Source organism: Sus scrofa, chromosome 13 (genome assembly GCF_000003025.6).
Source record: "Sus scrofa isolate TJ Tabasco breed Duroc chromosome 13, Sscrofa11.1, whole genome shotgun sequence".
NCBI classification, from domain to species: domain Eukaryota; kingdom Metazoa; phylum Chordata; class Mammalia; order Artiodactyla; family Suidae; genus Sus; species Sus scrofa.
The window spans coordinates 206,964,833-206,980,397 of record NC_010455.5 but is presented as its reverse complement, the minus strand read 5'-3'; the positions used below and the strand labels follow the sequence as shown (position 1 = coordinate 206,980,397).

At 56.6% G+C, this 15,565-nt stretch overlaps 1 protein-coding gene across 1 annotated transcript in view; it reads right to left on the bottom strand.

Annotated features, from left to right (window-relative positions):
* The window catches only part of TRAPPC10 (trafficking protein particle complex 10), a 76,802-nt gene that overhangs the window by 32,715 nt on the left and 28,522 nt on the right, over window positions 1-15,565 (bottom strand). Inside the window, exons 4-7 of the mRNA XM_021071078.1 lie at window positions 9,996-10,192; window positions 5,790-5,985; window positions 3,870-3,981; window positions 1,285-1,532 (exon numbers count right to left, since the gene is read on the bottom strand). Of these exons, the coding sequence (XP_020926737.1) occupies window positions 1,285-1,532; window positions 3,870-3,981; window positions 5,790-5,985; window positions 9,996-10,192 (753 nt within the window). The remainder of the gene's footprint in view (window positions 1-1,284; window positions 1,533-3,869; window positions 3,982-5,789; window positions 5,986-9,995; window positions 10,193-15,565) is intronic.

The following is a 15,565-nucleotide window of genomic DNA, read 5'->3' as shown; positions in this document are numbered from 1 at the left end:
CCCGCCCCAGAGGCTCCGCCCCACCGGCCCCGCCCCAGAGGCGCCTCCTCACGGGCCCCGCCCCACAGGCCTCTCCCCACTGGCCCCGCCCCAGAAGCTCCGCCCCACCGGCCTCTCCCCACTGGCCCTGCCCCAGAAGCTCCGCCCACCGGCCCCGCCCCAGAGGCTCCTCCCCACGGGCCCCGCCCCATAGGCTCCACCCCACTCCCACAGGCTCTGCCCCACCCGCTCCGCCCCAGAGACTCCAGAGCGTTAAATCTGTTAAGGTCATTGCTAACAACGTGCTGGGCCTGTCCTTTAGTTTGACAGGGACACAAACCAGAAGCTACTCTATATGAAGACTATGCCTGCCAGGGGTCACGGGGCCTTCTCCGGCTGTGCCCTGGGAGCCCTTTTCCGGGTGTGGCGCAAGACAGAGAGGGCACTAGCCTGCCCCGGGTGACCGGGCTCTGTGACTAGCTGTGTTACTGGGTAAGTCATGGATAACCGCGGCCACCCACTCTCCTCACTTACGAAATGGAGTCAGCTTAGCGCTTAACCGGGGGTGGGGTGCGTGCTGTGAACCCTCTGAAATCACAGGTGATCTTCTGTGTGCGCATAGCACATTTGTCTAGGTAAAGAGGTCACTGAAACACAAAAGGCGAGCCCCCTCCCCCGAATGGACAGTCATCAAAATCCCCTGACCTCACCAAAAAGCTTCTGCCTCTCGGTGCAGTGGACGGTCAGCAGCCCGGGGGCACAGGCGGACACGGTAAAGCCTCACTACCTGCTTTCTCTCGTACACCCACGCACACACGCACTCGTGACGTACCTCCAGTAAACTTCGTGCTACTAATTACCGTGGCACAGCTGCCGTGTCACTCACATTGTTACCGGCCTGTTCGTGCACAAAACCATTGATCTGAAAAGACAGTTCTGAAGCAAAATGAACGTCTACCCACAAACCTAATTCTGCGGGTCCCTCGCGCGAGCACTCCGCCAGCAAAGACCAGCTCCCACGCCATGAGCCAAAGTGACCTTGAAAATTCTTTTCAGAAACTAGTCCAAGAGGCTCGTTGGGGCCAACATGACCTCTACCAGGTTGAGGGCAGAAGCGGTATTTCTGAGCAATTCATCCACCCGTGTCGAGCGGAAGGAGGCGAGTAACAGAATGGCAATGAAGGACACTCAGAGAAGGGGCCCGGGGCCTCAGCACACGCAGTTCAGGGCCGGGGCTGGGAGGGTCAGAGGTTTCTGCGTCCACCGTCGAGCGAGCGCGGGGAAACGGGGGAGGGGGCGACTCACTTCCAGGAGCTTCAGCTCCTGCACACAGCTGTGCAGCAGCTCTAGGGCGCGCTGAGCCACCTCCCACGGCCTCTGCAGGAAGAGGAGCAGGGTGCACTGGCGAGAGAACAGGTAACTGCGCAGATCTAACAGGGTGGCTTCTTGCCTCTGAATCAATTCGCGCTTCTCCATATCTATGGGCTTTCGGAGGATCAATCCATTCCAGCTCTTCACCGGCTGGCAGAAAAAAGTCAGCCAGTTGGCACCATCTAAACAAACACACATCGTGAAAGGCGCTGGCTGCAGATCCCTTCGCCTCCCTGAGCAGCACCGCGAGCCCCGGGGACCGACGGGCGGCCTGACGGCTGGGGAGCCCTCAGCGCCGGCCGCCCCTCCAGTCTGCGGGGACCCGGTCCAGCGAAGCAGGGACGGGGCAGCTGCCGCCAGCACACCCCCTCGGTACCTGGCACCTGGGTATGAGCACGGGGACAGGACGAAGGCCACAAGGCACAACACTGAACCGGGCCCAGAAGGCCACGAACAGGTCGGGGCGCAAGCAGGGTCTGCGGGACTGGGGCTCAGGGACCCCAGGCTCTGGGGTTGGCCAGCCCCGAGGAGGAGGAGGAGGAGGAGGAGGAAGAGGCGGCGGCTCACCCCGCGTGTGCCGGGAGTGGCCTGGCCACGGGACCACGCTGCTCTTTCTCATCTCCCTCCACCTCCACACGGTTCCTGACGTACTCAGGCCTCAAGCCTGTCTCCCCCTCAACCGCGCCAACTACCCGAGTGGCTCCGAGAGGAGGGCCCGCGGGCACGTGGAAGATGCAGCAGCAGGAGGCCAAGGGAGAGCATTCTTTAACTGCCAACGAGTTCCCACAATGTTCACTTATGGCCCTAAGACCAAATGTGATCTTAAAGGAAACAGAAGCGTCTACAGTAACCCGTCACTCAATCCTTAAGGAAAAAGACTTTAATCTACTTGGCTCCTCCAAAAGGCGGGCAAGGTCACCGTCTCCTCCTGCGCTCCTGGCACAATGACGCCGCTAAACACCCGCGTGCCCGCCACGGCGGACCCAGCCTGAGCTGCCCTTGCTCTCGGCACCGTGTCGGTGCCCCCTGAGCGCCTGGCTCATCCCGCGCCTCGCGCAGGCTCTGTGCCAAGCCACCTCCGGGGAGGGCCTCCCAGCCCATCCCACCACCGACCCCACGGCACAGCTCGGCCGTCCCCCTCGCCCTGCACCTGTCCTCCTCTGCGGCCAGCACCTCCTAGGCCTGCTGCTGCACCTGACGGGACAGATGTGTGTTCCTCTTCTGAGCCTGTCTCCCCTGCATGTAAACCCCATAAACGAAGGAACTGTTTTGCTCCCACCGTATTTAGAACAGCACCTAGCATGGGGTGGGGGGCGGGGGGCGTCCCTTTCAGGAAGTGTCTGCTGTATGAATGAACAAAAGGGAACAATCTCATCATTCAGCTGCGAAAGTTGGCCCAGGCTTACTGTGGATTTTAAACTGGCCCAGATTTATTTTAAAACTGAGAGAACAAAGAAGTTATGAAAAATACAATGGAAGAAATACGTAAGCTATTGAGAGTGATGTATGAGATGGACATGCAAAATATAAAAAATGCAATTTTCCTCTTCCAAATTTTGAAAATCCAATTAGTAAATCCTTTGCTTAGGTTACACGTTTATATCTGTGTCTCAGCAAAGTAAGAGGTCCAAATATGAACCGCACAGAAAGTGTTTTGGAGGGGAATCAGTGGCAGCTCGCTGACGAGGGCAGTGCCCAGGGCCCGAGACCATCCCCGCCCCCGCCTCCTGACAGGCCCGCCAGCAGACACTACGGTGGGTCCCTGAAGCGGTGCCTTTCCTCAGACACTGTGTCAAGGGTTCTCAGGCTTGTGGTAGCAAGGACGGAAACAACCCAAATGTCCAACACCGGGGTGGCTGAAGGGAGTCTAACAACCCACACTCTATGCAGCTACGATCAGAAAGAGCTCCGACCCTGGTCCGCTACCTTGAAGAGAGGCCTGCGATGGTCTGTTAGAACCACAAGCTCCAGACAAACGTCAGCATGGGATGCCATCTCTATCAAAATAAATATCGAGCCAAAACCAGCACAATTCTAAGGTTTTCTCTGTACATGGGTCACTGTGCTGATTTTGTATTTTCAGACGATGTCAAGACATCATTTAAAAGCTCGAAAGCAAGGTGACCACCCTTGGCAATGGTGCCACGAGACCCACTGCAATGAACCCTCAGATAGCACCACAAAGACGGCCTCTCAACAGAAGCAGAAGATGCCCACTCCGATGCTAACAAGGAGGCCCAGAGGCAGAAACAGCATCAGCCAGCTGAGAGTCGTAGAAACCACACTTTGCATCTGCAAAGACAGCTTCTGAAACACCGTCATTACTCAAGCGTCTCCAAAAGCAGAAGTAACTCCTCATTCTCCTCCCGCCTCCTCTAGGAATCATGGGGGCGTATCCACATGATCCAACGACAGACGGTCATCTAGTCGCCAGGTAAGGAAACGGCAGCTTCCAGACGATTAAAAGCGGGGAAAGCTACGTGGAGAAAGGAACTTGCTTCTGAAACACCGCTACTCACCCCCGGCACCGAAGTTGACGACATACTGAGAAAACAGGGCGTCCAGTTCATCATACTGCACCAGGGCGTCTTCAAACTGTTGCAGCATCTCAAAAACAAAGGCAAGTTCCTCCTATTTACCCAAAAAGAGCAAAAACATAAATGAGCATTCTGAAACATGGAGCTCTGAAAGATTACAGCAGAGAAAAATGTGCAGCATGTGAAGAGTGCTTACGCTATGCTACGTAAAAATCAATTTAATCACCACACGTGTCAACAGGATACACACAGACAGGAGACCGGAAAGAAGCAGGAAAAGGCCACCGTGATTCCTGGGACCCTCCGTGACCTGGGACCCGACTGGCCAGCCTTTCCCGGCTGGTGCTCCCCTCGCCCCCCCCCCCCTTAACTGGACTTCCGCAGGGAGAGCGGCCTCGCCTCCTCCACTCACTTTCTTAGCCCACTGCTGACTTAGAGCTCAGCGACTCTCGGACAGCCCCTGCGTCCCACAGGTTAAACCCCAATTCTGTCACTATTTTGTTGCACAAACTGCTGCCGCTTTGGCCGCCAGGAGGCTCCTTTAGGTGGGGCGTAGCTCCAGCTTTTCTGGTGCCCTTCTTCCTTTCCAGTCTACAAGACACGGCATCTTCCCTGCACCAGCCCTGGAATCTACCACTTGCACGAGGAGCCCTGGCCCCTCTCACCAGAGAATGCGGTTTCCAAACCAAGGGCTTGGCACTGAGTGTGCTCACTGCTACCGAGGGGCCATTTTTTCGAGGCCCCGTGAGAGGCGAGAGCAGGAACCGTACGCGCAGGCATTAACCCGCACCTACACACACGTCTGTACTTCTCAGTCTCTCTCTCCATCAGCCAGCCGGCCAGTCGGCTCCGATGCCAATCCAGCACCACTCAGATCCCCTCTTTCCTCGTCTGCTACTCTTAGAAAATCAGTTCGATAAGCGTGAAGGGCAGAGACAGGGCGCCCTGAAAGATCTGCCGGAGGGCGACCACACAGGGAACTACGAAGGACGCATGCCAGTTCCCTCGTCCGGCCCACATCAGCCGAATACCAGAAGCATCAGAGTGAGAGGTAAACTTCAAAATTTCTAATGGGGACTGGTCTTTTATTTATTCAAAGTGCATTATTTCTTCTTGTAATTCATACACAAGTGACAGTTAAATATGAAAGTTCTGCTTTTTCACTCAAAATATGGTGAACAAGAAGGCGCCTAAGAGCAACACCCTTACCCCCCTCTGCGGTTGGGAGGGGCTGCCCCCACCTATGCCTCTTCACACCCCTTTCTTCCCTGAAGACTTTTCTTTTCAAAAAGAGGAGAGTGGAGTTCCCCCTGTGGCAAAGCGGGTTCAGAACCTGACTGCCGGGAGCTTCCATGTGTCGCAGGTGTGGCCATATTCAAAACAGAGCGAGCCAGAGAGCTGACTACAGACTGCAGTTTTGAAAAACCTAAACGTTTTTATAACCCATAGTGAAGAAACCGCTCAGCTTAAGACAGTCTTTTCCTGGCACCTAAGTCTATAAAAGGAAACACTCCTGGGAGTCGCAGGTTCATCGCGGTGCCAGGCAGGGAGCTGGCACCTTCGCAGTCAGCATCGCCACCACTGCCGGGGCTCCCTGCCCAAGCCTCGCCCACGAAAGACACCCCAGGAGGCCCGAGACACTCGCGAAACTGGAATCAGTGGCGAAGGCCAGAGGCCAAGCCCTGAGGGAGCAGGCAGCTGCCGGTCTAATGACTCAGGAGTCCCTCCCGGCCTGACCCGCTGCCTGACCCGCGGGAGAAGGGAGCTCCCCCCACCCCCGTGAGCCACGGCGGCCTTCCGTTCGCCACGGCCACATGGGCTGCAGCGCATCCCAGCTGCCTTGCTCCCGGAGGCGGGCGAAGGAGGAGGGAGAAAAGGTGCCCTCCAGAAGCAGCCGCGCACCTGCACCATGAAGTAGTCGCAGAAGCTCCAGCCGGGCTCCGTCCTCTTCTCCCGCAAGGTTCTCATGTCGTCCTCAAACTTGCCGAGGTTTTTGGTAAAAGACATAAGCAGCAAGGTCCTGAGTTTGGTCAGGAAGGCGCTCCAGGATTCCTGAGCTCGGGAGGAGTCCTTCAAGGGGTCGGAGAGCACGACACACCTGCGGGGACACGCGAACTCCTCCGCATTTGGAAAACCCTCCGGGCACGGCGTCCCTGCCAGCCGCGCCCGCTCCCCGGGCTGCGCGCCGCCGGCCTTCCCTGCGGCGCGGGGGAGAAATCACGGGGGAAAGGCCCCACGGAGACCTGGTCCCGGGCCCCCGGAGCAGCTCGTGCGACTCCTCAGAGAGCCGCTGTGGAAGGGACGGGGAGGGGGCAGCGGGCGTCTCCCTCCGCCCCCCAGGCCCGGCCCCCGCCCCCCGGGGCGCCCTCAGGGAGGTGCCCCTAACTGCCAGGCTGGGCTTAGACGGACCAGCCCAGCAGCGCGGCTGTGCCCCCTGCCACCCCAAGGCAAGCCCAGCAAACGCTCACGCTCTCCCCGCCCCGCCCCCTTTTGGCCACGCCCACAGCAGGCGGCGGTTCGGGGGCGGGGGACCCGCGCCCCCGCAGTAACAGCCCCGGATCCTTAACCCAGGGCGCCACCCGCGAGCCGCCCTCCCCTCGCTCCATCTAGCACCTTCCTCTTGGCGAGCCTCTCCCCAAGGCCACCCGCGCAGCAGTCAGGGCGCCCTGCGAGGCCTTCTCTCTGCTGGTCTGCGGATCTCACCCGGCCGTGGGCCCCTGAGGAGCAGGGGGAGCCCACGACACTCAAGGAGGCTGAGACGAACAGGGCCTGGCTTGCGGGCCTGATACAGCCTCCCTACCGAAGGGTCTGGACCCCCGGTGTGAAAACACTGAAGGCAGGAGACCCCAAGTGTTTCCAGCGCATCGGAAAAGACCACCGAGGCATCCCGCAGGCAACCCTCTCCAGAACGCTGTCGCCAGATGCGTAAACCTCACCTCAGAAGCAATGTTTAAACACTGTGCTAGCACTTTCAACGCTTCTCTTCCGTGAATACTTCCCCGGAACCACCAGCAAGGAGCCAAAGGCACAGACTCTTCGCTGCACCCTCTCGGCGCCCGGCCCGCCTCCTGGAGGAAGGACGGGTCTAGAGCGGTGACCCGCGGGCCGACAGGGTGACACGGCCTGGAGTCTGGAAAACGCACCAGAGGGGACCAGAACCGAGAAGCAAGTCCAGGCACTCTACCCGCCAGACAGGGCCACCTCCCCCGAACGAGGACAGGGCCCAGCCAGCTCAGCCCTAACCTGCGCCGCCTCACCGCACGGGCGGCGGCTCTGCCGGCCCGGGTCAAGGCCTGTAAGCGCCCACCCTGACCCACGCGGGCCCGGGCTTCCGCCCTGACCTAGACACCGACCCGCGCGCCAACCACCAGCAATGCTTCTCCTCAGGGACCTGGCGCTTATGGAGTCGACAGGACACTCCTTCCTCTCTCCGTGCCTGGCCGTGCCCTTCAACCTTTACTGTGCTAGATCGTCTCCTGTTAACTAAGGAACCAAACCAACCGTGTTTCAGAAATTCACATCAAGCTTGGACGGTTAACTCAGAACAGCTCGAGAGTCGGGCTGGCGGGGCTGAGCTGCAGTGGAGCAGTGCCCTCTGGGCGCATGGCTGCGCGGCGAGGGACCAGGCTGGGGTCCTCACCAGGCACTGGGCACCCGGCACAGGCGAGAGGCGACCCTGGGTTTCAGCAACACTTGCTGAGGGCCTGCAGATACACAAAACCCTTGGCCCAGGGGTTTTTCCCTTTAGGGACTCACCCTAAGGAAGTGATTCCGGGCATACAAGCATTTGTGCTAGAAAGAGGTTTCGCATGTTTACAATGAGTAAGCAAAACCTTCTAAGTCTGGCAGAGGACGGCACAAACAACCCATACTGCATTAACACCACGGAGTACCACGCACTAACAGCAATGGTGTAGAAATACGCTCACTGGCCAAAGAAAAAATTGTGCATTAAATGAAATCTGTAAGTTAAGAGTAGAGGAGATCCCGTCGCGGCTCAGTGGTAACAAACCCGACGAGCATCCATGAGGATTCGGGTTCGAACCCCAACCTCGCTCAGTGGGTTAAGGATCCGGTGTTGCCGTGAGCTGTGGTGTAGGTCGCAGACGTGGCTCAGATCCCGAGTTGCTGTGGCTGTGGCACAGGCCAACAGTTGCAACTCTGATTAGACCCCTAGCCTGGGAACTTCCATGTGCAGCGAGAGTGGCCCTAAAAAGACAAAAAAAAAAAAAGAGTATAGATCTGTCAAAGGCGTCTCTGCAAATTCGTGAAAATCAAAACGTTATAAGGCACCTTTAAATCTTGAAGATGAAATGTTAAAAATTTGAGTTAAATTTTACACAAAAGAATAGTCATTAAAGCAAGTTGGTTTTATTTTATTTTACTTATTTATTTTTTTATTCTTCAGTTAAAACAAGTTAGTTTTAAATGGGACCGGGAGTTCCTGCCGTGGCTCAGCGGTAAGGAACCTGACCAGTATCCATGAGGACACAAGTCTGATCCCCGGCCTTGCTCAGTGGGTTAAGGATCTGGCATTGCCGTGAGCTGTGGTGCAGGCAGCAGACTCGACTTGCATCTGGTGTTGCTGTGGCTCTGGTGTAGGCCAGCAGCTGCAGCTCGGATTCGACCCTGAGCCTGGGAACTTCTACATGCTGCGGGGGCGGCCCTGAAGAGACCGATGAATACAAGCAAGCGGGACCAGCAGAAAGCAGTCAAGAGGCACTTCAAATTTTTCTGACACAATGTGAACCCTCCATGAGTTTAGCCTGATGCATCCCAACAAATACGACTTCTCTTGCTATATTAAAAAGCGTCAAAGGCCGTCAGGTTTGCCTGCGAGCCGCCGCCTGCTTCCGTGTGCGGCTGGCCCACCAGGCCCGGAGGGCAGGGCCTCTCTTCTGCCTCTAGGCCGAAACAACACAGGGAGAGCAAGAGCCTCAGCACCGCTGAACCGCGGAGAGGGAGCGGACGCTCGGCAACAGCACCTGGCAGCGCGCCCGGACCGTGGCCATAACCAGCGCACCCGCAACAGGCCGCAGGACGACCTTCAGGTCCACACCGCGTGACATCGCCACACGATGGGCTCACCGCAGCCGTCTACCGCTCAATTGCAACTTCCGGTAAAGCCCGTCTGAGCTTCACCGTGGCCCCAGGACTGCGTGGAACCCACACAGCAAGCCCGCGTATGGCTCCTCGGCCTGAGGAACTGTCAGGGTGCTGGGGGGCCCTGACACGGATGCGGCCATGGAGTGAACCGGCCACACGGCGGCGGAGGGGGTCCTCCCGCCGCCGCCTGCCGCCCAGGTTTCTTCCCTGAACTCCGGATGCACTGTGTACTTCTCGGCCCCCCGCTCCGGCTCCTGCGGCACTCCGGAACCTTCCATCTCAGCACCTGCCCCCGTGAAGCACACGCGTGTGATGACCTGGGGGTGAGGCAACGCCCGTCTCTGACACCGACCACGCTGTCACCGAGCGGGGACCAGGCTCCCCACGGCACCCCAGGACCTGGGTGAGCTCAAGGGCTAAACTGCAAGACACAGGCTCACACTGGAGAGGCCTTAAGACCCACTTTGGCTGCCCAGCTCAGAGAAGGGAAAGGAGCTCCCCATGGGGGCGAGCAAGAGGGGAAAGCGAGTCCACGCGCTGAAGGAGCCCCAGAGTCTCCGTGTCCCTTTCAAAGAGTCTGAAGGGGGCAGGTCAGCACTGCATAACCTGCGCTTCAGGTGTGAAGGTGAACAAACCAGACACAGGGGCCCAGAGCCCAGACACAGCTGAGCCGCCCTGCTGTACACAGAGCTGCAGCCTTCGAAGGGCCCCTCCTGTGCAGACGCCTGCCACTGGCCCTCAAAGGGGACCCGCTGTGGTCTCTCCCACGGTCACTGGGCCTCGGAGCCTCGCGTCCAGGCAGCCCGCTGCGGGTCACAGTTCAGCCAGCCCAGGAACGCCACGAGGAGAGGGAGCTGCCTTCCCTTCGGCACCCATCCCAGGCTCAAGGTCGAGGGCAGGCACAGGACAGGCGCTCACAGAGCAGATGCTGTCACTACCTGGAAGTCAGCAAACTAGATCACCCACAGCAGCCCCAGGACGTAAAGGTAAAGATATACTTACCTGTCGCTCTGTTTATTGCAAAAATCATTTCTTATTTTGTCCACAATCGACGTTCGGGGAAGGATGTTGGTTTTGTTTTTTTTCTTGGCATCGTTTTCAACCACCACTATTAACCAGTCCACAGAGCTATGGGCTTTCAGCACGTTCTGCCACTTGGTGAGGTCGTCTTTCACTGTAGCCTTATACACTTCGGTGTCCTAAAGACAAATAAGTCACCATGAAGGCAGGGTAACCAACGCCCTTCGGTTTCCACGGCAAACTGGGTCCAACAGCAGAGAAGACAGCATGCTTTACTGCCTCGGGATGGGGGCGCTCTGGGCGGCTCAGCCCAGGCCCCGGTGTGCGCGGTCCCCGAGGCCAGGGAGGCAGAGGGGAGATCTTCCGGCGGCGCAGAGGGAGAGGCTGGGACAGTCTGCTAGGAAAGCCGGGTCTGTAGGGCCAGAGGCCCTGGGCCCAAGCCCTGCAGGGTCCCCTCTGGCCACGGGCTCCGCCTGGGTGGGGGAGGCAAGAGGCTTCTCCCGCTGCAGGCTGGCTACCGTTCCAGGGCCCAGGCCTCTTGCAGAAAACCCAGGCCTTTCGGTGGCTTCTTCCAGAGCCCCTCAGCTCTCAGGGAGCCCCTGGGACCACTGCAACCTCAGTGCTGCTCACGGGCCATGGCAGGGACTCGGCGACTGCAGAGGCCAGCCCGAGCAAAGAGGATAATCTGGGGCTTTTAGGAAGTTACCGTCGTTCGCGGATCAGCAAAGGAGCCGTCCTGGTCCCCAACATCAAAGCAGCTTCTGACTCAGAGTCCCAAACATCAGCCTGCCAGGGAGCGCGACGACCACGCAAGCCGCGATCCAGCCTCAGCCTCCTCCAGAGAGAACAGGCAAGGAGAAGGCTCCCTTGCTCTGCCACTGTTTGGACCTGCCCTTGGGCACCGCAAATCCACCAGCAGATTCAGTTAAAATCTGAAACCAAGATGCTAACACAGTTCACTCCCGAGACTTAAACCTTCTGGAAACTATAAGTAATAGCTGCTATTTAAATATATACTTTCCTCTCTTTTAATAGAAAGATTTATTATCCTACCCATAGTTTCTCTGGATTTTTCAGTCTCTCTCAAACGACACTCATGTGATTGATCCGTGAATGAGTTAAATCTCAAATTCGGTATCCAGCTCCTCCTTTGGTTTAAATGATAAGTGAAAAAGCTGCTACGTCCTCAGTTTAAATTTGAAGCAACCACAATCTGAAAAGATCTGGTTAAAAACGACGAGCAAACCATCCTGCAAAAATCTATTTTCTGTGAACCAGTATCCAAGAGCACAGAAGGGCAGTTCCCAGGGCCGGGAGCTCATGCTGGTGTGCCGTCAGAACTCAGAGCCCGACGCAAGCACCTGGAAAGCGGAATGACAAGGCCGGGCGCGGCGGCCACAGACCAGCAGCTCTCCAGTCAAGGGCAGGCACAGTCACAAGGCCCCACCTGGACAAGGAGCGTGAAGAGCCACGAAAAGCTCCAGGGCCCTCACGGGGGCTGGCTCTAGGGGCTGGAATCCGACTCCAGCCCCCCTCCTAGGGACACACTGCTTGGCAGGTTGCAGGGACTCTCAGGAAGAGGCCTTGCTGAGCAGCAGACAGGACAGAGTCCCCCAAAGTTCTGGGGGACATCTTGCAATGGTGAGCAAACAGCAAATGTTACTAAAAAGACTTGGTGAGTCTGCAGAGGAGGAAGCCAAGCTGAGCTGCTGAGATTAGATTAAGGGCCTCTCAAGAACGTCGAGTGTGCTTTAGAAAACTAAAAACAGAACTACCACATGAGCCAGCAGTCCCACTCCTGGGCATCTTTCTGGACAAGAAGCATAACGCAAAAAGATACCTGCACCCGTGTTCACCGTAGCACCATTCACCATAGCTAAGGCCTGGAAACAGCCTCAACGTCCGCTGACAGAGGAGTGGATGAAGGTGTGGTACACACACAATGGACTACGACTCAGCCATAAAAGAGACTGAAACGATGCCGTCCCCAGAACCACGGATGGACCTAAAGATGATCCCGCTACGTGAAGTAAGTCAGAGGAGAATGGCAAATACCACATGATGTCACTTACACGTGGAATCTGAAATACAACACAGACGAACCATCCGCAAAGAGAAACAGACTCTCAGCCACAGAGAATACAGACTTGCGGTTGCTAAGGGAGACGGGGAGGCGTGGGACGGACGGGGAGTCTGGGGTTAGCGGAAGCAAACTACTACGTCTAGGACGGATGAGCAAGGAGGTCCTGCTGTCCAGCACAGGGAACTCTCCAGTCTCCTGGGACAGGACGTGATGGAAGGCAGCATGAGAAAAAGAACACGCACACACGGACGGCCGAGCCGCTGTGCTCTACGGCACAAAGCGGGCCGCGCTGTAAATCAACTACACCTTAATAAAAATCGGAAAAAGAAGAAAGAAACCAACCCAAGTGAAGAGAGGAGGGCCCACCGGCGGGAGGGCGGGCAGAGGACGAGCCCGGGGACGCGAGCCCAGCAGGGTGAGGAAGGCATCAGAGCGTGAGAGCCGTAGAGACCGCGGGCCGGCCGGGATGCGCCAGGCCAGGCAGGGCAAAGCGGGCCTCCCTGGGGCGGTGGGTCACGTGACATGGGGCGGGGATGGCCCGGCCGTGGGGCAGCAGAACGGCGGTGGCAGGAAAAGGTCACAGGCACCGCCAATCCAAACAGCAGACACACGGAGGAGGACGGTCGCCTGGCTTCTCCGCACCGAGAAGGTGTTACAGACACGGAAAGAAGGAGCCAGAAGCGACGCCGTGGTGCTGGGCTGGCACTGGACTGTGCGTGTCCATGCGTGCAGGTGTGTGCACTCAGAGCTGCTCACGGAGGAAAACAAGTGGGGTGAGCCCCCGCATGGCCCAGCTGACCGCCTGGAGAGCTTCCAGAGCCCGGCAAAGGGAGCCCGAGAGTCCTGGGAGACAAGGGCAGCCAGCTTCCCAGGAGGCCCGTTGGCACGCACGTGTGGGAGCCACCCAAAACCACGCAGAGGCCACTAGGCAGGACGAGACCCCAGGAAGTAAGGGGTAATTAGTCCTAGACTGGTCACTGCTGCAGCCCCACCAAACCATAACAGCGGTATCTAAACGGATCAAATTTTGAAAGTCACTTAATGGAACAAAGCTCAAGAAAACTTCCAGGATCACATAAAGTAACAGCACCAAACATACAACTCGTAATGCCTGGCAGCCAATAAAAAAGTGCTAGGCAGGGAAAGAAGTAAAAACATATGACCCTAAAAAATAGAAAAATCAATCCACAGAGACAGACTCGGTAATAGTACCGACAGCAGAATGTGCAGGCAAAGCCGTTAACACCGTTACTGTCCCCGTACTTCACGTGTTCGGGAAGGCAGAGAGCCACTGACGCTACGCAGAGACAGGGAGACATTCTAAGAGGGGAAAGGCCCACAGGGAACGTCCAGAGAGGACACCGCCAAGTCTGCACTGAAGAGACACGGCGGGGTTCAGCGCAGACCAGACGCTGCGGAGGAAGCCACCCTTCACGGGAGGGCGCAGCCCCGGCAACGATGCGCGTGAGGCGCAGGGAGGACAACGCCGAGGAAGCGGCAGCGGACCCCTGAGCTGGGGGCCCCGGGGCCTCACCACGAGTAACTGGAGGCCCCGGCGGCGGGGAGAGAGAGGAGCAGAAAATGGATCCAAAGGAATAGTGGCTGGAAATGTTCCAAACTTGGTCAAAATGATCCATCTCAAAAACAGACAAGGAAAACACGCCCGAGGAATGAAGAAAACCACATGGGGCGTAGCATAGTCAAACTGTTTAAAATCATTGCTAAAGAAAAAATCTCAAACCATCAAAGGAAAGACACTTTCTGCACAAAGTAACACAGACAAAAATGAAAGATTTCTCATGAGTAACCACAGAAAAAACCACAAGACAGAAGAGCAACCTCTTCTAGGTGCTAAAAGGAAAAAACCCTGCAAAGCAGACTTCCCTATCAAGGGAGTACCTTCCAAAAAGAAAGGCAAAATAAAGACTTTCTCAAATACGTTAAGAACTCCTCGCCAATGGCCCTGCACTACAGAAAAGATGAAAGAAGTCACGATACCGCGTGAAATCCGGATCTTGCAAGGAAGCAAGGGGGCGCTGGCGGTGGAGCCCAGGCCACAGATACAAGAGGCACACGCCTCGCTTCCCGTTCACTCGCTTTAAAACATGACGGACCGCTTAAAGCAAAAACAACAACGATGCGCCGTGGAGTTAGCCAAGTGTGCCCGGAAGACCAGTGAACGCCACCGTAGCACACAGGGGGACACAGGCGCTCACACCACGTCACAAGCGGCAGGGTGACTGTCGGAGGAGGTGTGAGCGACGCCGTGTGCTATCAACCCGCAATCAACTCCTGAGATGAAGCAAAGAGTTGCAATTTCCAATCTAAAATCCTAAACACTGTCAACAGAAAACTTTCTTAAGAGACAAAAATCAAAACTAAAACAAAACAAAAAGCTAAAACAAACCAGAGCAGCCCCCCTCCCCCGCCCCACATTAGCAAACATGAAGTCTGGAGTTTCTGCTGCAACGCAGCGGAAACGAATCCATGAGGATGCGGCCCCGGTCACTGGGCTGGGGTCCCGCTCTGCTGTGAGCTGGGCCTAGGTTGTGGATGTGGCTCGGATCCCACACTGCGCTGGCTGTGGTGTAGCCCAGCAGCTGTAGTTCCCTAGCCTGGGAACCTCCATATGGCACAAGCCTAAAAAGCAAAAAAAAAAAAAAAAAGGAAACATTAAGTTTAAGAGAAAAAAAACCCATCACCATCATGTGCACAAACACGACCTCGAGCAATAAAAATGTTAAGACTTTTATGAAAAATATCCCCTGGTACTATAGCACATAAAAAAAGCCGTAAAGAGTGGAGAAACACACCAGGTTCCCAGATGAGAAGACCGGTGATCATTACAAACTCTTCTCAAGTGAATGTGTGTTTTCAAGGCCATTTCCACCCAAAGGCCTCCAGGCTTCTGTCGGCTCTACTCAGTCCTGGTCCGCCACCCACAGCTTTGGCGCAAACCCCGACGGCACGCAGTAGCCAGAATGCTGGCTCTGCTCACAAGTCTGTCCCCCCCAAGGGGACACAACCATCTCCAGGTCGCAGGGTCCTTCCACCAGTCAGAGGCCCACCAGATTCAGCTGGAGGAAACAGGCCCAGCTCTCAACGGAGGAATGTCACTGCCACGCAGACGGGCCTGTGGGATGGAACAGGCTGGGTACAGACATTTTTGGGAAAAAAAATTTGTATATGTAACAATCTGACTCTAAAATGTATATGGAAGAGAAAGTGTAGACCAGCCAAGAGAATCATTTTACAAAAACAGGTATCAGGAGTTCCTTCAGCCACAGCAGGTGAAGGATCTGGTGTCGTCACTGCCACGGCTCTGGTCACTGCTGTGGCGTGGGTTCGATCCCTGGCCCAGGAACTTCCACATGCCTCAGGAGTGGCCAAAATAATAAGAGAAGAACAGATATCCACACATACTATAAAAATGGAATTAAAAGTCTGGTCTTGCCACAGAACAGGCAAT